General features: G+C 44.7%; 1 protein-coding gene across 1 annotated transcript in view; it reads left to right on the top strand.

Moving 5' to 3' along the window:
• Positions 1-634: 634 nt before the first annotated feature.
• The window catches only part of LOC129834588 (72 kDa type IV collagenase-like), a 29,232-nt gene continuing 3,471 nt past the window's right edge, over positions 635-26,395 (top strand). The window contains exons 1-10 of the mRNA XM_055899709.1: positions 635-1,262; positions 1,681-1,907; positions 2,751-2,899; positions 3,468-3,596; positions 3,838-4,011; positions 4,812-4,985; positions 9,241-9,414; positions 9,699-9,854; positions 10,086-10,212; positions 23,478-23,614. Coding sequence (XP_055755684.1) covers positions 1,107-1,262; positions 1,681-1,907; positions 2,751-2,899; positions 3,468-3,596; positions 3,838-4,011; positions 4,812-4,985; positions 9,241-9,414; positions 9,699-9,854; positions 10,086-10,212; positions 23,478-23,614 — 1,603 coding nt within the window. The 5' untranslated portion in view covers positions 635-1,106. The remainder of the gene's footprint in view (positions 1,263-1,680; positions 1,908-2,750; positions 2,900-3,467; positions 3,597-3,837; positions 4,012-4,811; positions 4,986-9,240; positions 9,415-9,698; positions 9,855-10,085; positions 10,213-23,477; positions 23,615-26,395) is intronic.

Genomic DNA, 26,395 nt, shown 5'->3' with positions numbered 1-26,395 from the left:
AGAACAGGTGAACTCTCAACTTCAGGGCCTGTTTAGAGAGCACCTTTGCTGAACTCATGTTCCTACTTTTTCAGTGGTTTTAACATTTTGTTAAACTTAACTATTTCTAGCGATATTAGGCTACACACTTTACCATTTCGTTGTCACTGTTAAAGTGGTTGTTTTGATTCCTTGCCGCAACATTTGTCTCTTTCCTTATTTCATGTCATGATCTAATGTTTGGTCCTCTGAGTGGATGAATGCGGTGTATAGGAGCTCATAAACATTTGCTAACACTTCAGCTTCGAACACACCGACATGGTCATTGCATTTTGGTACACCAGAATTAAGTTACTTTCCAATGAAAGCTGCGTTTGCCTTGCAGTGCGTTGGATTTATTGAACATAAGCGTCAAACTATATGTATAGAGGCTTGACAGAAATGGTAGCAGAAGGTGAATGTTGAACTTTTGTTGCATACATATCCAGATGATGCTGCATACTATTTTGCGCAATGGCCCTGTCGGTGTAATCGAAGCGTCACAAGACATTTATTCCCTGTAGTCCCGCGGCCGATGGCCTCTGTTCGTCCGTAGCCTAGAAAGGCTTGCTCTTTTTTCCGCGTTGAGTTATTTTTATGCTATGACATAGACCTTGGTTACAACTGTGTTCATTGCAATTTATGCTGACTTTTCCCTATCTGTTTGGTTTCATTGTCAATCTATCTACTATTTATGCTGGATTCGTGCCATCATTGTACCCGCTTCAATGCGCAAATACATGCGCAAATACAACGAACAGGCCTAGCCTACAATGCAAAGAACACCGACCACAGAGACCAGGAATTACGCAGTGAACTCGTAATTGGAACAGGTCTCCGGTTACATTTCTCCAACGTTCCCCGATTTGGGGAGACTGCGCAGTCTGTAGCCTACACTTCCCGTGGAAAGCAGCATACAAAATTGCATGTGTAAGCACAACTGAGTTAGCAGACCTGGGTTGCAGTGCAGAATGTCCCGTTGAGGAGAAGATAAAGCAACAGAAGAGGGAAGAGGACTACATCCAGCCCAGAATCGTTCTGTTTTCTCCATCCTGATTACATACACAGCGATTCTCCACCGGGGAAAGATGGGGTGCCAGACGGCATTTAGCCCCCGACACCTTGTCCTCAAAGTGTTTTTGGTACAGTTAATCGCCTTTCTCCAGAAAACCTCTGCAGCCCCCTCGCCCATTATCAAGTTCCCAGGAGACGATAGTCCAAAAACAGACAAAGAAGTGGCTCTGGTAAGTGTTCCTTAAACAACTTTTCATAGTGGGAATGTCATGCGACTTTTGCTTCAAACTACTTTATCGGTTATTTTCAATAAATTCAGGAATAGCGAACTTAAATGCCATTCTACCATTTGTGAATTACTTTAAAATGACAAATCATTCATGAAACTCATAATGTTTTAGCTTCAAATACCCACTGGGTATCCAACTGTTTCCACGTCATTTAAATGAAATTACGTTGAACCAAGTGGAACAGACATTGAATTGACATCTGTGCCCAGTGGGGATGTTTCATTATGTAATGCACACAAATGTTCATGTATTCATTGATACAGTATGTCTACATGGATGAATGCACTATATAGAGTAGGAAGGTATCAGAATAGATCCTATATCAACTCATAGGCTTGACTTTTATTCCCTTCTGCAGCACTATCTGAACAAGTTCTATGGCTGCCCACAAGACAGATGTAATCTCATGGTGCTGAAGGACACCCTGAAGAAGATGCAGAAGTTCTTCTCGCTGCAAGAGACGGGCGAGATCGACCCCAAGACAGTGGAGATCATGAAGAAGCCCCGCTGTGGAGTTCCTGATGTTGCCCAATACAACTTCTTCCACAGGAAACCCAAGTGGCAGCAAAACGCCATCACCTACAGGTCAGTGGTCAAAACATGTTCGTTTGGCCCAAATAGTGTTTTGGTATAGGGAGTTGTGCAATAGGCTTTGAACCCCATGTGCAATAGGGTTGTATTCCATATAACTCCATATGTTGCTGTGCAATGTGCTGACTGCTGAACTAAGGAAATGACTAAGGAAATGACTCCTCCAGCCCCTGTAGTTTGTTTTGGAGAGATGAAAACCTCAACTATGTGCTGCCCACCAACCCAACCACAATCTGCTAACTCCAACATTCCTGTACAATGTGTGCTTGTTTGATCATTTTTATTTGAGGTTAAGAAGAGAGTAAAGTTCTGTTGATTACATCAGCCCTTTCTGTGTCCTCATGACCACTCAGACTCACTGTATGTACCATGGGAAAAACAAAGATGGGGAGAAGTTAACCAAAACAACAAGAGACAGAGCGTTATCCTGCTCAGACAGACTCACATAGCAGGGGTTAGTTGCTGGACTCGCTCATGAAGCATTCTAACCACATGAGTCATAGGCGTGGCCTGAAGACTGATCGACCTAATGTCCAGAAGGGGGGTTTAGGAAAGCTCTGATCTATTGCTTTTGTCCTGTAAATAGAAGAGAGATGGGTGTACAAGCTTTTGTCTTCTGCGTTTTGACATAGGTGAATCTCACATTTGAGGGTTTTATATGCTGACATTGGTCCGTCTTCTGCTTGTATTAGGTGTATTTCCTCAAGCATACCTAGTCAATGACACAGTAATATTCCATTATGTAAGATGTATCATGCAGCACATCTTCAGCCAGGGATGAGCTGTTTAATGAGTCTCCTCCTCAGTTTCTTCTCCTCTCTGTGTTCCACCTCTCAGGATTCTAGGCCACTCTCCTGACCTGGACGAGGAGACTATTGATGACGCCTTCTTAAGGGCCTTCAAAGTGTGGAGTGACGTCACCCCACTCAAGTTCACCCGCCTCATGGATGGAGAGGCTGACATCATGATTAACTTTGGCCGCAACGGTACGGTATTACAGAACAGTTTTGACTTTTATATTCTGCTGAATGTACTGTATGAAACGTCAGCAATGCCGGATGATGAGTAGCCTAGTTAAACCAGACTTAATTCTGCTCTCACCTTCGACTGGTTTAGCTAGGCTACTCATCATCCGGCTATTGCGCAAAAGGGCGGAAGTGGCTGGGAACTAGATTAGATGATGGGTGCTCAGTGCTGCTAATCGTATAGTATAGTACCGTAGGCCTGGCTATGTGTGAGTTACTAGTTGCTCTTTCTCTGGGTTCCCTGTGTCTCACATAAAGTCAATATTGTCGTGGCGAGGCCAGACCTCAAGTAAGAACATATAGAGGTCACTGTCTGACCGACTTGTGGTCAAAACAAGCCCAGAATGACATGTTTTCATTACATGTCTTCATGGCACCATCCCATACGTGATCTACACTGTTGAAGTCTAACACTAGCTACTTCAGAGACACTTCTATTCTCAGTTGAATCCATCCAGTAAGGCTGTAATTGTATACTGATCTGTGCCTTGAGTCCTTTTGTTTTAACCCTTGTTATGTGAATCCACAGAGCATGGTGATGGCTACCCCTTCGATGGTAAAGATGGTCTGCTGGCTCATGCCTTTGCTCCTGGACCAGGCACCGGGGGAGACTCCCACTTTGATGACGACGAGCAGTGGACCCTGGGAGAAGGACAAGGTACTGGAGACTGTACTGTCTGAGTTGTAAATAAAGTCTGTAAATACGAGTTCATCCTGATCTAATATATAAACCTACTTGTTTTTACTTATCACCTATTTATTCATGGTCATACATGCCACATTTTTTAAGCAATTTGCTGTTAACATTTCACCAAATTAATGTAGATAGCTGAACCACACAGTATCTGATACAGCTCTGTTTGAGCTCTTTTGATCACCCCCCCCCCCCCCCTCCACAGTTGTGAAGGTGAAGTTTGGTAATGCAGAGGGGGAGTTCTGTAAGTTCCCCTTCATGTTTATGGGGAAGGAGTACAGCAGCTGTACCAATCAGGGCCGTGATGATGGATTCCTCTGGTGCTCCACCACATACAACTTTGACGACGACGGCAAATACGGTTTCTGTCCCCATGAGTGTGAGTAGGAGCCAACATGGCTGTGTTTTTCTCTTTCCTCTAAAGAGTTCCTGTGAACGTATTGTGCAAAAGAGTTATGATATGCATTTTGATATCTACATGGAGTTTATAAAGTTAAGAGTGTTGCATTCAGCAGTCTCTCAAGGAACGTCTATTGTGGTGTTTTAGCTATAGTTTCTGACGAGGAGTTGGCCAGGAGTTACTCCAGATGAGAGGTTTGTGATTAGTTAGAAGAAGCTGTGTTGCTGTTGGACTGGGACCAAGTGGGTGGGAGTACATTCTGGGAAACTAGTGTTGTTGTCTGGGTCATAAAATACTCCCACTTCTCTGTGTTGCTGGGCCAGATTCATGAAGCTTTTCATCAATCCTTTTGTCTGTCTGTTTGTGCTGCTGTCCATGGTACTGACATTAGGGTATAGACTCACTATAAATGAGCGCAAAGACATATTGATACATATAGGCTTACAGTCGACTCATATGAGACCAACAGTCTTATGAAACTTCCTAACTGGTTATCCTTTGATCTTGAGAAAATGGCGTACTCAGTGAAGTCTTGTGAAACATTTCTCTTGTTGATAGTTTTATAGACTATTGATATACTGTAGCAATAAACATTTTAGTCTGGACAGAGTGGATGTGTAACACCCTGACAAAGAATGATTTTGCGGTTCAGTTAGTTTAAGATTGAGTCTGTGAAATCACTCAAACTCAGGCTCAACGTAACTGCCATGGCATTTTATTAAATGATGGAAACCTACTGTAAACTGTATAGATAATTCCTTCAACTTCCTGTGTTACAGTGCTGTTCACCCTGGGTGGAAACGCGGACGGAGCTCCCTGTAAGTTCCCCTTCACTTTCCAAGGGGAGAACTATGATGGTTGCACCACTCAGGGGCGTGACGACGGCTACCGCTGGTGTGCTACGACTGAGAACTATGACAATGACAAGTCCTACGGGTTCTGCCCTGAAACAGGTGGGTTCCCAGTTCATACTGCCCAAGTCCAAAGGTGTCTCTCCTTCCATATAGCATACAAGCCTCATCAGCTGTGTTAACCCAAACAGCTAAGGGCACTGATGCATCAAACAGACCTAACTGTTGCATGGAAACCTTAATCTGAGGATTATATTGAAATATGTGTGTGCTTTCGATTGTACTTGAGCCAGGTTGTGTGTGTGTGTGCTAGCGTGTGTTAGTGGTGCGCGGGTCAGCTGTTTCTTCACCCGCTCACTATTGCTATTAACCCATCCACAACCGCCCGACTATATGTGATAGTGAAAATCTGAGGCCCTTACCCAACCCTAACCCTCACCCTAACCCGTGTGTCAAGTATGCGTAAATGGCTGTAAGGGAGTCAGGTGCAGGAGAGCAGATATTGGGTAGCCAACGGAGCCTTTTATTTAGGCGAACCAAAAGCACACGGCAAAATGAACACAAAATAACAATACGGGTTAACATAACCCAGCGCAACAGACTAACGTGCGCATAACATGAAACAGAATAAACAATACCACACAAAGACATGGGGGAAACAGAGTGTTAAATACACAACACATAATGAGGGAAATGAGAACCAGGTGTGTGGGAAAACGAGACAAAACAAATGGAAAATAAAAATTGGATCGGCGATGGCTAGAAGACCGGCGACATCGACCGCCGAGCACCTCCACCGAGCACCGCCTGAACAAGGAGAGGCATCAACTTCGGCAGAAGTCGTGACACCGTGAATGTAGAAAATGTGCTGTAGGCTACAGTCAAAGACGGCAGAACAATTTTTTGACAGGGGGAACAGGATTTTTTTTTTGCCTGGCTTAAATATGTGCTTATAATTTATGACATTTTGGTGATCTATTTGCTAGCCAACTTGTCTATAATTAGATACATGTAGCTGTCATTATATAGTGCACACATTTTGTTACGTTACAGCCTTATTCAAAAAATATATATAAGTTTTACCCCATAATGATAAAGCGAAAAAAGGTTTTTAGAATTTTGTGCAAATGTATTAAAAATAGAAATCTGAAATACCTTATTTACATACACTAATGTTAAAACGTTTGGGGTCACTTAGAAATGTCCTTGTTTTCCATGAAAACATACATGAAATGAGTGTCAAAAGGAATAGGAAATATAGTCAAGATGTTGACAAGGTTATAAATAATGCATTTTAATTGAAATAATAATTGTGTCCTTCAAACTTTGCTTTCGTCAAAGAATCCTCCATTTGCAGCAATTACAGCCTTGCAGACCTTTGGCATTCTAGTTGTCAATTTCTTGAGGTAATCTGAAGAGAATTCACCCCATGCTTCCAGAAGCACCTCCCACAAGTTGGATTGGCTTGATGGGCACTTCTTACGGTCAAGCTGCTCCCACAACAGTTCAATAGGGTTGAGTTCCGGTGACTGCTGGCCACTCCATTATAGACATAATACCAGCTGACTGCTTCTTCCCTAAATAGTTCTTGCATAGTTTGGAGCTGTGCTTTGGGTCATTGTCCTGTTGTAGGAGGAAATTGGCTCCAATTAAGAGCTGTCCACAGGGTATGGCATGGCGTTGCAAAATAGATAGTCTTCCTTCTTCAAGATCCCTTTTACCCTGTACAAATCTCCCACTTTACCACCACCAAAGCAGCCCCAGACCATCACATTGCCTCCACCATGCTTGACAGATGGCGTCAAGTACTCTCCAGCATTTTTTCATTTTTTCTGCGTCTCACGAATGTTTTTCTTTGTGACCCTCAAACTTAGATTTGTCTGTCCATAACACTTTTTTCTAAATCTTCCTCTGTCCAGTGTCTGTGTTCTTTTGCCCATCTTAATCTTTTATTTTTATTGGCCAGTCTGAGATATGTTTTTTTCTTTGCAACTCGGAGTCGCTTCTTCACTGTTGACTTTGAGACTGGTGTTTTGCGGGTACTATTTAATGAAGCTGCCAGTTGAGGACTTGTGAGGCGTCTGTTTCTCAAACTAGACACTCTAATGTACTTGTCCTTTTGCTCAGTTGTGCCTCGGGGCCTCCCTCTCCTCTTTGTATTCTGGTTAGAGCCAGTTTGCACTGTTCTGTGAAATTAGTAGTACACAGCGTTGTACGAGATCTTCAGTTTATTGGCAGTTTCTGAATAGCTTTCATTTCTCAGAACCAGAATAGACTGACGAGTTTCAGAAGAAAAAGTATTGTTTCTGGACATTTTGAGCCTGTAATCGAACCCACAAATGCTTGGGGGTAAAACAGGCAATCAAATGGCTACCCGGACTATTTGTGCATTTGATTTGATGCTCCAGATACTCAACTAGTGTAAAGAAGGCCAATTGTATTGCTTCTTTAATTAGAACAACAGTTTTCAGTTGTGCTAACATAATTGCAAAAGGGTTTTCTTATGATCAGTTAGCCTTTTAAAATTATAAACTTGGAATAGCTAGTTTCCAGCTGCAATAGTCATTTACAACATTAACAATGTCTACGCTGTATTTCTGATCAATTTGATGTTATTTTAATGGACAAAAAATGTGCTTTCCTTTCAAAAACAAGAACATTTGTAAGTGACCCCAAACTTTTGAACGGTGGTGTAAGTATTCAGACCCTTTGCTATGAGACTTTAAATTGAGCTCACGTGCATCCTGTTTCAATTGACCATCCGTGAGATGTTTCTACAACTTGATTGGAGTCTACCTGTGGTAAATTCAGTTGATTGGACATTATTTGGAAAGGCACACACCTGTCTATATAACGTCCCACAGTTGACAGTTCATGTCAGAGCAAAAACCAAGCCAAGAGGTAAAAGGAATTGCAAGAAATGCTTAATTCTGCAGGAGTTATTTTTAAGGCTATGTGAGAGGTTATAGACCTACAGTCAGTGTACAGATTTCAGTTTATCTTAACAGTAGGCTACAGTTACCTTGACATGCCATAGGCCTATTTGAAGTCCCGTCTTGTGGCTGTGGAATTCGTGTACCACCTCACAATCATCAAACATAACATAGCCGCTACTGCTAATCCTCTTTTACCACTTCTCCAGATATATTCTTAACATTACTTTTCTGGCCCTCCTATAACATTACTTTTCTGGCCCTCCTATAACATTACTTTTCTGGCCCTCCTATAACATTACTTTTCTGGCCCTCCTATAACATTACTTTTCTGGCCCTCCTATAACATTACTTTTCTGGCCCTCCTATAACATTACTTTTCTCCCTCCTATTTGTTTTCAATTCTCCTTTCGCAGCTTTTGTCTTATTGAATTCAACTTCGACAATGTCCTTTATTGCCTCTGTGTATTGACGTGAACTTTTTCTGCCCATTCCCAAAAGCATTATTTGGCTTTCTGCCCATTCCCGAAAGCATTATTTGGTGATTGGCAGTGTAGGCTATTTGGCACACGTACAGTTAAGCCCTGAAGCTTAGGCTTATGCACTAATGCCAGATAGCCTAAAATAAGCAAAGAAGAACCTCAGTGTAACCTATATATATTGCACAACAATAATACATTTAATAATACATTAAACCCGCCCTTCAGCCACACAATATTTAATGACCCTAAACCCATCCTCCCGGGACTGCGGGTTATGAGTCAACCTGCGCATCACTAGCATGGGTGCGTGCATTTATTAGTCAAGGTGTGCTGTGCTGATGCCTCCATGTATTGTTGTAGGAGAATGTCATAATGTTCCAGACCTATGGTTTCCAATCTTGCAGCAGCTAGTCTCCTGAATGACTGTAAAAGTATTTTACTGAGTGGCTGCTGGCGGGGGTTATTTCCATTGTGTCAGTGGGGCTGGCTCAGGGGTTTGGGGGAGAGTCGGGAGAGTGAGAGAGCGGGATATGGGGAGAGAAAGAGAGGCAGAAAGGGAGAGGGGGGGGGGTTTAAGGCTGAGGTTTTCATCTGGTTCTAATTGGTTGGGAATGCTGGCGTGCAGTGTAGTCTTGTGTGTAAGAAGCACTGAATAAGAAACAGGCTGCTTAAAAAACTACACAGGCCCAGTACTGTGCTGTACCAACCCGGATCCCAGATATAATATTATCATGTAGGAAAAGAAAAGCCACTTTTTGGAGAGTGGTATTTGGTTTTGTTTTGGAAATACCGTAGTTTCTCAAGCAAATCCATTTAGTTTCTCAAGCAAATCCATTTAGCAATTCAACCCAAATCAAGTTGATAACTTTTAGCACTACCTCATCGGCACACAAAGAAAAGTCCATTTGGTCCTGAAATATGTAGTTTTGTTCACCCATGCAGCCATGTCCACCGTTGGAGGAAACTCTGAGGGTTCCCCCTGTGTGTTCCCCTTCACGTTCCTTGGAGACACTTATGACAGTTGCACCGCTTCTGGACGTAGCGACGGCAAGATGTGGTGCGCCTCCACCAAGAGCTACGACGATGACCGCAAGTGGGGCTTCTGTCCTGATCAAGGTAAATATGTAATCGATGACCTTTGACATTATGCTTGTTTGTAGGTGGTTTTAGCAATTTAGTGAACAATGACAAGTCATGTTTATTTATTTATTTGAATCATTTGTATTATTATTCAGTTTTATTCATTAATGTATTTAGTCATTGTCTATGCAGAATGAAGGGAAAGTGGCCAACAGGAATTTCCCAAAATGGAAACTATTCTCATTCACCTGAATATAACTTGACTTGTTATGCTTTGAATATGTGTTGCTGTATCTCTCACTCCTATTGGTGTTGTCCAGGCTACAGTCTGTTCCTGGTTGCGGCCCATGAGTTTGGCCATGCCCTGGGCTTGGAGCACTCCCAGGACCCTGGCGCTCTGATGGCCCCCATGTACACCTTCACCAAGAACTTTAGACTGTCCAACGACGACATCAAGGGCATCCAGGAGCTCTATGGTCAGTTTGAAATTCTTATGTACTGCTTATGGGTTATGTATGGGTTATGAATGTGTTATGAAGTCATTATGTAGGTACCTTTAAAATAACGTGTAACCATGACTTCACCCGCCGTTCATAGCCAGAGTGCTTTGGTGAATGTCCTGCAGGTAACAAATGTATTTCTCCTGTTGAAGGATTTCAATCTCATCTACTCAATGCTCACCATGTTGCCTCTCCTTTTCCTCTCAGGTGCTGGTACAGACAAGCCCGTGCCTCCCACCCAGGGCCCAGTCACTCCTATGGACATCTGTAATGAACCTGTGGTGTTTGATGCTGTGGCCCAGATCAGAGGAGAGACCTTCTTCTTCAAGGACAGGTAAATGATTTACTGGGGATTCTACAGTATTACTTCTGATCGCCAATGGTTAGAGCAACATTTGACTTGTAGGTAATTCACTTTTGTTTGGTCTTCTCAAAAAGCATGTTGCCAATCTGACCACTGATCTGTCTACAGGAAACAGGCAGAAAGAGCATATAACCTGAAGACTCTTATTTTAGACTCTGTGGTTAGAGTCATTGGAGCAGACCAGTCCACAAGTTAGACCTCACAACCCACAACTAAATCATTTCACCACAAACAATGGGTAGTTTAATAGGGGGCTTTGTTTTAGTCTCAGAATGCATTATTTTCTCTTGGCAATCAGGTGTTTTGTTTGAATGAAGGGGGTGGTGTAATCTCTGTTTGTCTGAGCTCTAATGCGTATTCCATGCTGTGATAAGTCTAAAGTTATGAAACAACTGGTAATAATAACCACTCTCACAATCCTGTATCAACTATGGTAAACCAAAATGGCTGCCTGTTATTAAGATTGTAAACCAGACCCTACTATACAGTACAGGGTACAGACTTCAACTGGGATTGTCCTATGTAGTGTAGAAAAGGAATAGGCTTTCTGTATCTCTCCATCTTAAATTATCTGTTGTGGTTCATTCTCAGCTTTCCATGACTCAGTGTACTTTCCCTCTGAAACATGAACTCTTCACCACAACAGATGAATCCTGTCTGGGACAAATTATGTTAGGAACACTTTCAACCCAAACAATAAGCTATTGCATGCAATCCAAATGACAAAATTGTGACTGAAAAGCAGGTTTAGATTAGGATTCATTGGACATTTATATGTTCCTTCTCAGACTTTGCCGCCACATCTTTTAGCCTTCAAAGTTTTAAGGTGAGCTTTACTATATATCTGTCATTGCTGAGTTAGAACGGTGTCCAAAGCAAACAGGTAGACTTTTTGGACTCAAAAGACTGCAGTCATTCAGCCTGCTTGGCTTTGCCCCCTGCCCACCCTGAGTCTGGGGCTGGAGGGAAACCACCCTCAAATCATGCTTACAAATCCTGCTTTAGTTCATAGAATCCTGCTTTAGTTCATAGAATCCTGCTTTAGTTCACAGAATCCTGCTTTAGTTCATAGAACCCTGCTTTAGTTCATAGAATCCTGCTTTAGTTCATAGAATCCTGCTTTAGTTCATAGAATCCTGCTTTAGTTCATAGAATCCTGCTTTAGTTCACAGAATCCTGCTTTAGTTCATAGAATCCTGCTTTAGTTCACAGAATCCTGCTTTAGTTCATAGAATCCTGCTTTAGTTCATACAATCCTGCTTTAGTTCATAGAATCCTGCTTTAGTTCATAGAATCCTGCTTTAGTTCATAGAATCCTGCTTTAGTTCACAGAATCCTGCTTTAGTTAAGCGTTAAGTCTTCACTCGCTGTGGTTCACCATACATTAACGCTGTTCAGGGAACAGGGACAAACATCATGCTGAAGGCTGTTCTGTGGACTATAAACTACTGTATAAACAGTGTAGTGTTTGGTTGATGTGTCAACGTAATATTAACTGTTAAAGGAGGGAGGCCTGCCAATTAAAACCGGAGTCTGGTTTTAACAGTAGTATCTCTCTCAATAGTTAGTTTAGAAATGATTTGACTATGCCTGTAAGTCATATCTTTGATTGGGTTAGTTTAGTTATCTTTTAGGTATATCATCTGTTGTCTACTGCTCAAACATCCTAGAGAATCCAAATCCACAAGATATCCAGCCACCATGATAAAAGCTGGCAGAATACCTATACAGTGATGTGTTGTGGACCACACACTGGCCCTGGGGATTTCAGGAGAGATTCTCCATTTCCTCATCAGCAAGATCATTGTCTCATTCAGAATGCTTTGCGGTGTTCTAGTTCTAGATATCACATATACCATGATATCATTAACAATGACACATATTCAGTGATAGCTATAATTATGGGGTGTATCTCTCAGATGGAGGGAAATGCCATTACGGAGGGAGTTACGGCTGTAGGATCTTCATTTGAGCCAGATTGCTACAGTAGGGAAATAATCCTGAAGTAAAAGAAAATGTGAATAATTATGTGGATCATAATTAATGGATATTTTTGTAGGGGTTGATACATTTTAAGTTAGTGCAAATCGAGTCTGAAATGTTAAAGTGGAAATTACAAACTTTAGAAGCCTTTTTAAAACGTGAATAAACTGCTGTGCAGGAAAATTCTCATCAACAAAAGAGTGGTCAAATTAAGATCCGACATCTCTATGGAGGAGTTACAGTACCAAACCCATAGCTGCATGAGATCTGGACTCAGAGGGCCAGTTAGGCTGTATCTCAGGTTTCAGTGGTGGGATGACTTTGGTCCCTAGTTATTCATTGTTGGCTCTAGGTCACCGGATGGTTTAGCTATCAGAGCCATGGAGCAGAGGAGTGAGAAGAGATGGAACAGAGATAGCGAGAGTGAGGAGAGATTCAATATAGAGAGAAAGAGTGAGGAGAGATTTAATATAGAGAGAAAGAGAAAGAGTGAGGAGAGATTCAATATAGAGAGAAAGAGTGAGGAGAGATTTAATATAGAGAGAAAGAGAAAGAGTGAGGAGAGATTTAATATAAAGAGAAAGAGTGAGGAGAGATTTAATATAGAGAGAAAGAGTGAGGAGAGATTTAATGTAGAGAGAAAGAGTGAGGAGAGATTCAATGTAGAGAGAAAGAGTGAGGAGAGATTCAATGTAGAGAGAAAGAGTGAGGAGAGATTTAATATAGAGAGAAAGAGTGAGGAGAGATTCAATGTAGAGAGAAAGAGTGAGGAGAGATTTAATAAAAAGAGAAAGAGTGAGGACAGATTCAATATAGAGAGAAAGAGTGAGGAGAGATTTAATATAGAGAGAAAGAGAAAGAGTGAGGAGAGATTCAATATAGAGAGAAAGTGGGGAGAGATTTAATATAAAGAGAAAGAGTGAGGAGAGATTTAATATAGAGAGAAAGAGTGAGGAGAGTGTCAACATAGAGAGAAAGAGTGAGGAGAGATTCAATGTAGAGAGAAAGAGTGAGGAGAGATTTAATAAAAATAGAAAGAGTGAGGAGAGATTCAATGTAGAGAGAAAGAGTGAGGAGAGATTCAATGTAGAGAGAAAGAGTGAGGAGAGATTCAATATAGAGAGAAAGAGTGAGGAGAGATTCAATGTAGAGAGAAAGAGTGAGGAGAGATTCAATTTGGAGAGAAAGAGTGAGGAGAGATTCAATATAGAGAGAAAGAGTGAGGAGAGATTTAATATAAAGAGAAAGAGTGAGGAGAGATTCAATATAGAGAGAAAGAGTGAGGAGAGATTCAATATAGAGAGAAAGAGTGAGGAGAGATTTAATGTAGAGAGAAAGAGTGAGGAGAGATTCAATATAGCGAGAAAGAGTGAGGAGAGATTTAATATAAAGAGAAAGAGTGAGGAGAGTTTCAATATAGAGAGAAAGAGTGAGGAGAGATTTAATATAGAGAGAAAGAGTGAGGACAGATTCAATATAGAGAGAAAGAGTGAGGAGAGATTTAATATAAAGAGAAAGAGTGAGGACAGATTCAATATAGAGAGAAAGAGTGAGGAGAGATTCAATGTAGAGAGAAAGAGTGAGGAGAGATTTAATAAAAAGAGAAAGAGTGAGGAGAGATTCAATGTAGAGAGAAAGAGTGAGGAGAGATTTAATATAGAGAGAAAGAGTGAGGAGAGATTCAATGTAGAGAGAAAGAGTGAGGAGAGATTCAATTTGGAGAGAAAGAGTGAGGAGAGATTTAATATAGAGAAAAAGAGTGAGGAGAGATGTAATATAAAGAGAAAGAGTGAGGAGAGATTCAATAGAGAGAAAGAGTGAGGAGAGATTCAATGTAGAGAGAAAGAATGAGGAGAGATTCAATGTAGAGAGAAAGAATGAGGAGAGATTCAATATAGAGAGAAAGAGTGAGGAGAGATTCAATTTGGAGAGAAAGAGTGAGGAGAGATTCAATATAGAGAGAAAGAGTGAGGAGAGATTTAATATAAAGAGAAAGAGTGAGGAGAGATTTCAATATAGAGAGAAAGAGTGAGGAGAGATTCAATATAAAGAGAAAGAGTGAGGAGAGATTTCAATATAGAGAGAAAGAGTGAGGAGAGATTCAATATAGAGAGAAAGAGTGAGGAGAGATTTCAATATAGAGAGAAAGAGTGAGGAGAGATTCAATATAGAGAGAAAGAGTGAGGAGAGATTTAATATAGAGAGAAAGAGTGAGGAGAGATTTAATATAGAGACAAAGAGTGAGGAGAGATGGAGACTCAAGTCAATAAGCAAAGATTAGGATAGAGACTACTAAGGTTATTGGCATTTCGTTTCCTCAGACAAAAAAATATTTTCATGGAGCTGTCAACCAATGTCAAGGTTAATAAAAATAGCCTAGGGCCCATTAGGATATTCATTTCTGTGTGCATCCATTTTGTTTTGTTTTGTTCTGCTTCTCCCTATTTTTAGGCAGCAGTGAAAATACAGAGACAGATAAATAGGGAAGTCACAGACTGGAGGGCAGTCACCAGTCTAGTAGGCCATTGTAATGTCTGGAGGGCAATCACCAGTCTAGTAGGCCATTGTAATGTCTGGAGGGCAGTCACCAGTCTAGTGAGTCAGTGTAATGTCTGGAGGGCAATCACCAGTCTAGTAGGCCATTGTAATGTCTGAAGGGCAGTCACCAGTCTAGTGGGCCAATGTAATGTCTGGAGAGCAGTCACCAGTCTAGTAGGCCATTGTAATGTCTGAAGGGCAGTCACCAGTCTAGTGGGTCAATGTAATGTCTGGAGGGCAATCACCAGTCTAGTGGGCCAATGTAATATCTGGAGGGAAATCACCAATCTAGTGGGTCAATGTAATGTCTGGAGGGCAGTCACCAGTCTAGTGGGTCAATGTAATGTCTGGAGGGCAATCACCAGTCTAGTGGGCTAATGTAATGTCTGGAGGGCAATCACCAGTCTAGTGGGTCAATGTAATGTCTGGAGGGCAGTCACCAGTCTAGTGGGTCAATGTAATGTCTGGAGGGCAGTCACCAGTCTAGTAGGCCATTGTAATATCTGAAGGGCAGTCACCAGTCTAGTGGGTCAATGTAATGTCTGGAGGGCAATCACCAGTCTAGTAGGCCATTGTAATGTCTGGAGGGCAATCACCAGTCTAGTGGGCCAATGTAATGTCTGGAGAGCAGTCACCAGTCTAGTAGGCCATTTTAATGTCTGAAGGGCAGTCACCAGTCTAGTGGGTCAATGTAATGTCTGGAGGGCAGTCACCAGTCTAGTGGGTCAATGTAATGTCTGGAGGGCAGTCACCAGTCTAGTGGGTCAATGTAATGTCTGGAGGGCAATCACCAGTCTAGTGGGCCAATGTAATATCTGGAGGGCAATCACCAATCTAGTGGGTCAATGTAATGTCTGGAGGGCAGTCACCAGTCTAGTGGGTCAATGTAATGTCTGGAGGGCAATCACCAGTCTAGTGGGCCAATGTATTGTCTGGAGGGCAATCACCAGTCTAGTGGGTCAATGTAATGTCTGGAGGGCAGTCACCAGTCTAGTGGGTCAATGTAATGTCTGGAGGGCAGTCACCAGTCTAGTAGGCCATTGTAATGTCTGAAGGGCAGTCACCAGTCTAGTGGGTCAATGTAATGTCTGGAGGGCAATCATCAGTCTAGTGGGTCAATGTAATGTCTGGAGGGCAGTCACCAGTCTAGTGGGTCAATGTAATGTCTGGAGGGCAATCACCAGTCTAGTGGGCCAATGTAATGTCTGGAGGGCAATCACCAGTCTAGTGGGTCAATGTAATGTCTGGAGGGCAGTCACCAGTCTAGTGGGTCAATGTAATGTCTGGAGGGCAGTCACCAGTCTAGTAGGCCATTGTAATGTCTGAAGGGCAGTCACCAGTCTAGTGGGTCAATGTAATGTCTGGAGGGCAATCACCAGTCTAGTAGGCCATTGTAATGTCTGGAGGGCAGTCACCAGTCTAGTGGGTCAATGTAATGTCTGGAGGGCAATCACCAGTCTAGTGGGTCAATGTAATGTCTGGAGGGCAGTCACCAGTCTAGTGGGCCAATGTAATGTCTGGAGGGCAATCACCAGTCTAGTGGGTCAATGTAATATCTGGAGGGCAGTCACCAGTCTAGTGGGTCAATGTAATGTCTGGAGGGCAGTCACCAGTCTAGTGGGTCAATGTAATGTCTGGAGGGCAATCACCAGTCTAGTGGGTCAATGTAATGTCTGGAGGGCAGTCACCAGTCTAGTGGGTCAATGTAATGTCTGGAGGGCAATCACCAGTCTAGTGGGCCAATGTAATGTCTGGAGGGCAATCACCAGTCTAGTGGGTCAATGTAATGTCTGGAGGGCAGTCACCAGTCTAGTGGGTCAATGTAATGTCTGGAGTCTGGAGGGCAGTCACCAGTCTAGTGGGTCAATGTAATGTCTGGAGTCTGGAGGGCAGTCACCAGTCTAGTGGGTCAATGTAATGTCTGGAGTCTGGAGGGCAGTCACCAGTCTAGTGGGTCAATGTAATGTCTGGAGTCTGGAGGGCAGTCACCAGTCTAGTGGGTCAATGTAATGTCTGGAGTCTGGAGGGCAATCACCAGTCTAGTGGGTCAATGTAATGTCTGGAGTCTGGAGGGCAATCACCAGTCTAGTGGGTCAGTGTAATGTCTGGAGTCTGGAGGGCAGTCACCAGTCTAGTGGGTCAATGTAATGTCTGGAGTCTGGAGGGCAATCACCAGTCTAGTGGGTCAATGTAATGTCTGGAGTCTGGAGGGCAGTCACCAGTCTAGTGGGTCAATGTAATGTCTGGAGTCTGGAGGGCAGTCACCAGTCTAGTGGGTCAATGTAATGTCTGGAGTCTGGAGGGCAGTCACCAGTCTAGTGGGTCAATGTAATGTCTGGAGTCTGGAGGGCAGTCACCAGTCTAGTGGGTCAATGTAATGTCTGGAGTCTGGAGGGCAGTCACCAGTCTAGTGGGTCAGTGTAATGTCTGAAGTCTGGAGGGCTACTAGACTGGACACAGTGTGCATCAGTTTAAAAGTGTTGTCACCCAGCTAACACTTTTTTGAGAGCAGATCTCTTTGGTGAAGGTAGAATCCTCTCTCTAATCTCTCTGGTGAAGATAGAATCCTCTCTCTAATCTCTTTGGTGAAGGTAGAATTCTCTCTCTAATCTCTCTGGTGTGGGTAGAATCCTCTCTCTAATCTCTCTGGTGTGGGTAGAATCCTCTCTCTAATCTCTTTGGTGAAGGTAGAATTCTCTCTCTAATCTCTCTGGTGTGGGTAGAATCCTCTCTCTAATCTCTCTGGTGTGGGTAGAATCCTCTCTCTAATCTCTCTGGTGTGGGTAGAATCCTCTCTCTAATCTCTCTGGTGTGGGTAGAATCCTCTCTCTAATCTCTCTGGTGTAGGTAGAATCCTCTCTCTAATTTCTCTGGTGTGGGTAGAATCCTCTCTCTAATCTCTCTGGTGTGGGTAGAATCCTCTCTCTAATCTCTCTGGTGTGGGTAGAATCCTCTCTCTAATCTCTCTGGTGTGGGTAGAATCCTCTCTCTAATCTCTCTGGTGTGGGTAGAATCCTCTCTCTAATCTCTCTGGTGAATGTAGAATCCTCTCTCTAATCTCTCTGGTGTGGGTAGAATCCTCTCTCTAATCTCTCTGGTATGGGTAGAATCCTCTCTCTAATCTCTCTGGTGTGGGTAGAATCCTCTCTCTAATCTCTCTGGTGTGGGTAGAATCCTCTCTCTAATCTCTCTGGTGAATGTAGAATCCTCTCTCTAATCTCTCTGGTGTGGGTAGAATCCTCTCTCTAATCTCTCTGGTGTAGGTAGAATCCTCTCTCTAATCTCTCTGGTGTGGGTAGAATCCTCTCTCTAATCTCTCTGGTGTGGGTAGAATCCTCTCTCTAATCTCTCTGGTGTGGGTAGAATCCTCTCTCTAATCTCTCTGGTGTGGGTAGAATCCTCTCTCTAATCTCTCTGGTGTGGGTAGAATCCTCTCTCTAATCTCTCTGGTGAATGTAGAATCCTCTCTCCAATCTCTCTGGTGTGGGTAGAATCCTCTCTCTAATCTCTCTGGTGTGGGTAGAATCCTCTCTCTAATCTCTCTGGTGTGGGTAGAATCCTCTCTCTAATCTCTCTGGTGTGGGTAGAATCCTCTCTCTAATCTCTCTGGTGTGGGTAGAATCCTCTCTCTAATCTCTCTGGTGAATGTAGAATCCTCTCTCTAATCTCTCTGGTGTGGGTAGAATCCTCTCTCTAATCTCTCTGGTGTGGGTAGAATCCTCTCTCTAATCTCTCTGGTGTTGTCACGTTCCTGACCTATTTTTATGTTATTTTGATTATGTTTAGTTGGTCAGGGCGTGAGTTGGGGTGGGCATTGTATGTTGTGTGTGTTTGGTTAGTCTATGGGTGTTGTATGTGTATGGGATAGTGTTTGTTAGGTTGTCTAGTTATGTCTATGGCTGCCTAGATTGGGTCTCAATCAGAGACAGCTGTCATTCATTTGTCTCTGATTGGGAGACAGATTTAAGGTAGCCATAGGCAGTAGGCTTTTGTGGGTGTTTGTTCCTGTGTCCTCACAGGACAGTTGAAGGTTAGTCACGTTTGTTGTTTTGTAGTTTGTAGTGTCTTGTTTGCTGTTTTTCATTAAAAGATGGCTTATTTCCCTCAATCCGCATCTTGGTCCTATCCATGCTCCTTCTCGTCTAAGGGGGAGAACAACAATGACTGCCTTTACAGAAACACCCACCACAACAGGACCAAGCGGATTGAGGAGAGAGAAAGGGAACTAAGGTACTGGACACAGGAGGAATGGTCTTGGGAGATCATGGACGGAAAGGGACCCTGGGGAAGGGTTGGAGAGAATCGCCGCTCTCGGGAGGAGAAGAAGGCAGCCACAGCCCAGGAGCGCTGGTATGAGGAGGCAGCACATAGGAGAGGCCGGAAGCCCGAGAGGCTCACCCAAGAATTTCTTGGGGGGGGGGGCTAAAGGGGAGTGTGGCGAAGCCGGGTTGGATACCTGAGCCAACTCCCCGGGCTTGCCGTGGAGTAAGAGGGCGTCGTACTGGTCAGACACCGTGTTATGCGGTAAAGCGCACGGTGTCCCCAGTACGCGTGCTTAGCCCAGTGCGGGCTATTCCACCTTGCCGCACTGGGAGGGCTAGGTTGGGCATCGAGCCGAGTGCCATGAAGCCGGCCCAACGTATCTGGTCTCCAGTACGTCTCCTCGGGCCGGCGTACATGGCACCAGCCTTACAGGTGGTGTCCCCGGTTCGCCTGCATAGGCCAGTGCGGACTATTCCACCTCGCCGCACTGGCAGGGCTACGGGGACCATTCAACCTGGTAGGGTTGGGGAGCCTCGGTGCTCAAGAGCACGTGTCCTCCTTCACGGTCCGGTATATCCGGCGCCACCTTCCCACCCCAGCTCAGTACCACCAGTGCCTACACCACGCACCAGGCTTCCAGTGCATCTCCAGAGCCCTGTTCCTCTTCCACGCACTCTCCCTATGGTGCGGGTCTCCAGCCCGGTGCCTCCAGTTCCGGTACCACGCACCAGGCCTGGAGTGCGCCACGAGAGTCCAGTGTGCCCAGTTCCTGTTCCCCGCACTCGCTCTGAGGTGCGTGCCCACGGCCCGGTGCCTCCAGTTCCGGTACCACGCACCAGGCCTATAGTGCGTCTCAGCCGGCCAGAGTCTGCCGTCTGCCTAGCGCCAGAGCCGTCCTGCCATGACCAGCCAGAGCCGTCCTGCCATGACCAGCCAGAGCCGTCCTGCCATGACCAGCCAGAGCCGTCCTGCCATGACCAGCCAGAGCCGTCCTGCCATGACCAGCCAGAGCCGTCCTGCCATGACCTGCCAGAGCCGTCCTGCCATGACCTGCCAGAGCCGTCCAGCCAGGACCTGCCAGAGCCGTCCAGCCAGGACCTGCCTGAGCCGTCCAGCCAGGACCTGCCGGAGTCCCTCAGCCCGGACCTGCCGGAGTCCCTCAGCCCGGACCTGCCGGAGTCCCTCAGCCCGGACCTGCCGGAGTCCCTCAGCCAGGACCTGCCGGAGTCCCTCAGCCAGGACCTGCCGGAGTCCCTCAGCCAGGACCTGCCGGAGTCCCTCAGCCAGGACCTGCCGGAGTCCCTCAGCCAGGACCTGCCGGAGTCCCTCAGCCAGGACCTGCCGGAGTCCCTCAGCCAGGACCTGCCGGAGTCCCTCAGCCAGGACCTGCCGGAGTCCCTCAGCCAGGACCTGCCAGAGTCCCTCAGCCAGGACCTGCCAGAGTCCCTCAGCCAGGACCTGCCAGAGTCCCTCAGCCAGGACCTGCCAGAGTCCCTCAGCCAGGACCTGCCAGAGTCCCTCAGCCAGGACCTGCCAGAGTCCCTCAGCCAGGACCTGCCAGAGTCCCTCAGCCAGGACCTGCCAGAGTCCCTCAGCCAGGACCTGCCAGAGTCCCTCAGCCAGGACCTGCCAGAGTCCCTCAGCCAGGACCTGCCGCCCCTTATCCCGGTGCCGCCCCTTATCCCGGTGCCGCCCCTTATCCCGGTGCCGCCCCTTATCCCGGTGCCGCCCCTTATCCCGATGCTGCCCATTCAGTTAGGTGGGTTTAGTTGGAGGGTGGTCATTGGGTGGGGGATACGGAAGCGGGGAGTGACTATGGTGGTGTGGGGGCAGCGTCCAGAGCCGGAGCCACCACCGTGGACAGATGCCCACCCAGACCCTCCCCTAGACTTTTGGTGGTGCGTTCGGAGTACGCACCTTGAGGGGGGGGTTATGTCACGTTCCTGACCTATTTTTATGTTATTTTGATTATGTTTAGTTGGTCAGGGCGTGAGTTGGGGTGGGCACTGTATGTTGTGTGTGTTTGGTTAGTCTATGGGTGTTGTATGTGTATGGGATAGTGTTTGTTAGGTTGTCTAGTTATGTCTATGGCTGCCTAGATTGGGTCTCAATCAGAGACAGCTGTCATTCATTTGTCTCTGATTGGGAGCCAGATTTAAGGTAGCCATAGGCAGTAGGCTTTTGTGGGTGTTTGTTCCTGTGTCCTCACAGGACAGTTGAAGGTTAGTCACGTTTGTTGTTTTGTAGTTTGTAGTGTCTTGTTTGCTGTTTTTCATTAAAAGATGGCTTATTTCCCTCAATCCGCATCTTGGTCCTATCCATGCTCCTTCTCGTCTAAGGGGGAGAACAACAATGACTGCCTTTACAGGTGTGGGTAGAATCCTCTCTCTAATCTCTCTGGTGTGGGTAGAATCCTCTCTCTAATCTCTCTGGTGTGGGTAGAATCCTCTCTCTAATCTCTCTGGTGAATGTAGAATCCTCTCTCTAATCTCTCTGGTGTGGGTAGAATCCTCTCTCTAATCTCTCTGGTGTGGGTAGAATCCTCTCTCTAATCTCTCTGGTGAGGGTAGAATCCTCTCTCTAATCTCTCTGGTGTGGGTAGAATCCTCTAATCTCGCTGGTGAATGTAGAATCCTCTCTCTAATCTCTCTGGTGTGGGTAGAATCCTCTCTCTAATCTCTCTGGTGAATGTAGAGTCCTCTCTCTAATCTCTCTGGTGTGGGTAGAATCCTCTCTCTAATCTCTGATGAAGGTAGAATTCTCTCTCTAATCTCGCTGGTGTAGGTAGAATCCTCTCTTCAATCTTGCTGGTGTAGGTAGAATCCTCTCTCTAATCTCTCTGGTGTAGGTAGAATCCTCTCTCTAATCTCTCTGGTGTAGGTAGAATCCTCTCTCTAATTTCTCTGGTGTAGGTAGAATCCTCTCTCTAATCTCTCTGGTGTAAGTAGAATCCTCTGTCTAATCTCTCGGGTGTAAGTAGAATCCTCTCTAATCTCTCTGGTGTAGGTAGAATCCTCTCTCTAATCTCTCTGGTGTGGGTAGAATCCTCTCTCTAATCTCTCCTGTCTCAGCATGGTGATGGAAAGCAGATCTGGACATGAAGGATGAGTAAGACATGCTGGTGGTCTAACTTCACTGTGTGCTCAGCACCTTGTTTACAGTCAATGTCTCAGCACAGGGCTGAGTGGGAAGTCTGCAGAATAATCCACTGAACTGAACCCACGCACACTGTCACTGTTCACTGGCCTAGTGATTTTTTATTGAACCTTTATTTAACTAGACAAGTCAGTTAAGAACAAATTCTTATTTACAATGACGGCCTACACCGGCCAAACCCAGACGACGCTGGGCCAATTGTGCACCGCCCTATGGGACTCCCAATCACGGCCGGTTTGGCCGGTGATGAGGTGGACCTGTATGGGATTGAGACACTGAACACAGACAGCCCTGCTAGCTAGGTTTCTCTAACCTCTCTGGCTGCATCTTATGCAGGAAGTGTATTACATATGCATCCAGAATGTGACTAGAGTGAGTGAAATGATGGAATCTCTGTGACCCAGATATAGTATTTCCTGTAATCTCACAATCAGAGGTGGACATGAATTGTCTTCCTGTCTGATTTAGGGTCAGGTTGGCTTGTTTTGTGGGACTAATTCAACATACCTCTACCTTGAATAGATTGCTATAGCAGATCATCATATGACTACTTTGTCCATATCTGCATAGCATTTTATAACCATTAACAGGCTTTATCTATCTGAGAAATATCTGGCTCTTTGAAAAATAGGTCAATGGAAAAGACTTGGGGAGCTGCTGCTGCTGTTGTTGCTCATGCAGCTGCCTGTTGGAAATCTGGGCAAGATGGGTCTTGTTCCCCTGGCTTCGATAAACCCCGGTCCTAACAAGAACCAGATGCTGAATGAATCAGGCTATTGTGGCTTCGCTGCCTGGGCTGCTGAAACTCTCCCTCTCTCTCTTTCCCTCTTACTTTCCCCTCTCACATCTCTTACTGCCCTTCACTTTCCCCTGTCCCCTATTTCTTTCCCTCTCCCCTCTCTCTTTCCCTCTTTCCCCTCTCCCCTCTCTCTTTCCCTCTTCCCTCCTCTCGCCCCTCTCTTTCCCTCTTTCCCCTCTCTTTCCCTCTTTCCCCTCTCCCCTCTCTCTTTCCCTCTTCCCTCCTCTCGCCCCTCTCTTTCCCTCTTTCCCCTCTCCCCTCTCTCTTTCCCTCTTCCCTCCTCTCCCCTCTCTCTTTCCCTCTTTCCTACTCACCTCTCTCTTTCCTCTCCCCTTTCTCACTGCTTCTCTCCCGTCTCCCCTCTCCCCTTCCCCCCTCTCCTCTCTTCCCCACTGCCCTCTACTCTCTACTCTCCCTTCATCTGACCCCCTCCTTTCTCTCCTCTCTGCCCCCTCTTACATGATTTGAACCAGTAGGTAACTCCTCTCTCTATCAGGTTCATATTCAGGTCAACCAACTTCCGGGGCAAGCCTTCAGGTCCCATGCTGGTAGCCACCTACTGGCCTGAGCTCCCTGTCACCATCGACGCTGCCTATGAGAACCCACTGGAGGAGAAGACTGTGTTCTTTGCAGGTAATGTATGTATGGGGGACTGAGTTGTGTCTTCCACCGTTGAGATACAGTGCCTTCGGAAAGTATTCAGACCCCTTGACTTTTTCCACATTTTGTAACGTTACAGCTTTTTTCTAAAATTGCTTCTTTTTTTTAACACACAATACCCCATAATGACAAAGCGAAAACAGTTTTTTAGATTTTTGGGGAAATGTATTAAAAATAAAAGTATTCAGACACTTTCTATGAGACTCGAAATTGAGCTCAGGTGCATCCTGTTTATATTGATCATCCTTGAGATGTTTCTACAACTTGATTGGAGTCCACCTGTAGTAAATTCAATTGATTGAAAAACATGAGCTGGCGCACACCCAGAAACATTGTTTTGTGTGGAGGTGCTGACTAACGGCGAATAAACTATCAAAATAAAGAGAGTCGCACACTCTATATATAAACTCCCAGTCATTTATTGGGTAAATCACCAACGTTTCGGCATCACTGTGCCGTTTCGGACATGATTTGGAAAGGCACAAACCTGTCTATATAAGGTCCCACAGTCGACAGTGCATGTCAGAGCAAAAACCAAACCATGATGTCGAAGGAATTGTCCATAGAGTTCCAAGACAGGATTGTGTTGAGGCACAGATCTGGGGAAGGGTACCAAAAAAATGTCTGCAGCATATAAGGTCCCCAAGAACACAGTGGCCTCCATAATTCTTAAATGGAAGAAGTTTGGAACCACCAAGACTCTTTCTAGAGCTGGCCGCCCGGCCAAACTGAGCAATGGGGGAGAAGGGCCTTGGTCAGGGAGGTGACCAAGAACTCGATGGTCACTCTGACAGAGCTCTAGAATTCCTCTGTGGAGATGGGAGAACCTTCCAGAAGGACAACCATCTCTGCAGCACTCCACCAATCAGACCTTTATGGTAGAGTGGCCAGACGAAAGCCACTCCTCAGTAAAAGCCACATGATACCCCACTTGGAGTTTGCCAAAAGGCACCTAAAGACTCTCAGACCATGAGAAACAAGATTCACTGGTCTGATGAAACCAAGATTGAACTCTTTGGCCTGAATACCAAGCGTCACATCTGGAGGAAACCTGGCACCATCCCTACGGTGAAGCATGGTGGTGGCAGCATCATGCTACGAGGATGTTTTTCAGCGGCAGGGACTGGAAGACTAGTCAGGATCGAGTCAAAGATGAATGGCGCAAAGTACAGAGAGATCCTTGATGGAAACCTGCCTCGGAGTGCTCAGGACCTCAGACTGGGACGAAGGGTCCCCTTCAAACAGGACAACGACCCTAAGCACACAGCCAAGACAACGCAGGAGTGGCTTCAGGACAAGTCTCTGAATGTCCTGTTTTGGCTTTGTCATTATGGGGTATTGTGTGTAGATTGTTGAGGAAAAAACACAATTTAATCCATTTTAGAATAAGGCTGTAACGTATCAAAATGTGGAAAAAGTCAAAGGGTATGAAAATACTTTCCGATTGCACTATACATACATTACATACATACATACATACATACATACATACATACATACATACATTACATACATTACATACATTACATACATAATAGGGTTGAATATTTTCCCGGTATTTTACAAATGTTCCATCCAGGTAATAAATCACCTTTCTCCCGGGTAACCCGGTAATTTTGCTAAAACCAGAAGTGTCATTGAAAAGCATTATAAGGAATATAAATATGTCTGGATTTGATCAGCATGAAGATTAAAACCTGATGCTACCTGAGCCTGCCGAGCCATATATTAAATACATTTAATGAGACATATATTAAATACATTTTATGAGACATATACTAAATACATTTTATGAGCCCTACATTAACCACATTTAATGAACCCAAACCCAAAAAAGCCCAAATAATTGTGCCGTTATCCAATAAATGCCCATAGTTGTAGCTAGCTATATGCTCTCTTTGGTAGATAAATGAAACTATCTCCCGTAGGCTAATCTTTTTGAGTGTGAACTGTATTACTGTACTGTATTGTATTATACTGTATTATATGGACTGGAATTACGCACATCATTTAAACCATGATAAAGTGGAATAGAACATGCAATTCTGAAGCAGCACATGTGGCCTACAAAGTTAAAGTATAGCCTAGAAATGTGATTCTAATTTTGGAATTTGTATAAGTAGTAGTCTGAGATGGGTTGTCTGTCCCCACCCTGAGATGGGCTGTCTGTCCCCACCCTGAGATGGGCTGTCTGTCCCCACCCTGAGATGGGCTGTCTGTCCCCACCCTGAGATGGGTTGTCTGTCCCCACCCTGAGATGGGCTGTCTGTCCCCACCCTGAGCGTTGATTCATCATTCAGAGGCCGTAGAAAAGACAGATTTAGAAATTGCTAGAAATAATTTAACAATTCCATTTCACGCCATGCTGTTCAAATAAATAATTTATTATAATTTACCGGTTTCTCACAGTTACTGTATTTATCCTGGGAAAGGGGAGTAGTAAATCTCGGTAACCGGTTTCCCGCCATTCAAACCTAATACATACATACAGTTTTTTTTTTTGTATGTATGGGAGAGTATGTAGATTAGTTGTCATTCACTGTTGATACCCAGGAGAACAATCCAGGATTACACGCTTGCATATATGCATTTCATTGTTGTGCTTATTGACTTGATCAGAAAAACACACAATGACATTTTCATGGCGGTTTCCTCTCTCTATCACCGTTAAACGGCTGTGACAATTTCCAGTAAATAACATCCTATTTCTAAGAAGTTCACCGTTAGGAGAATCATAAGTGTGTCTTTTAGTAT

Source organism: Salvelinus fontinalis, chromosome 35 (genome assembly GCF_029448725.1).
Source record: "Salvelinus fontinalis isolate EN_2023a chromosome 35, ASM2944872v1, whole genome shotgun sequence".
Lineage (NCBI taxonomy): Eukaryota > Metazoa > Chordata > Actinopteri > Salmoniformes > Salmonidae > Salvelinus > Salvelinus fontinalis.
This window is presented reverse-complemented; position numbering and strand designations above follow the sequence as displayed.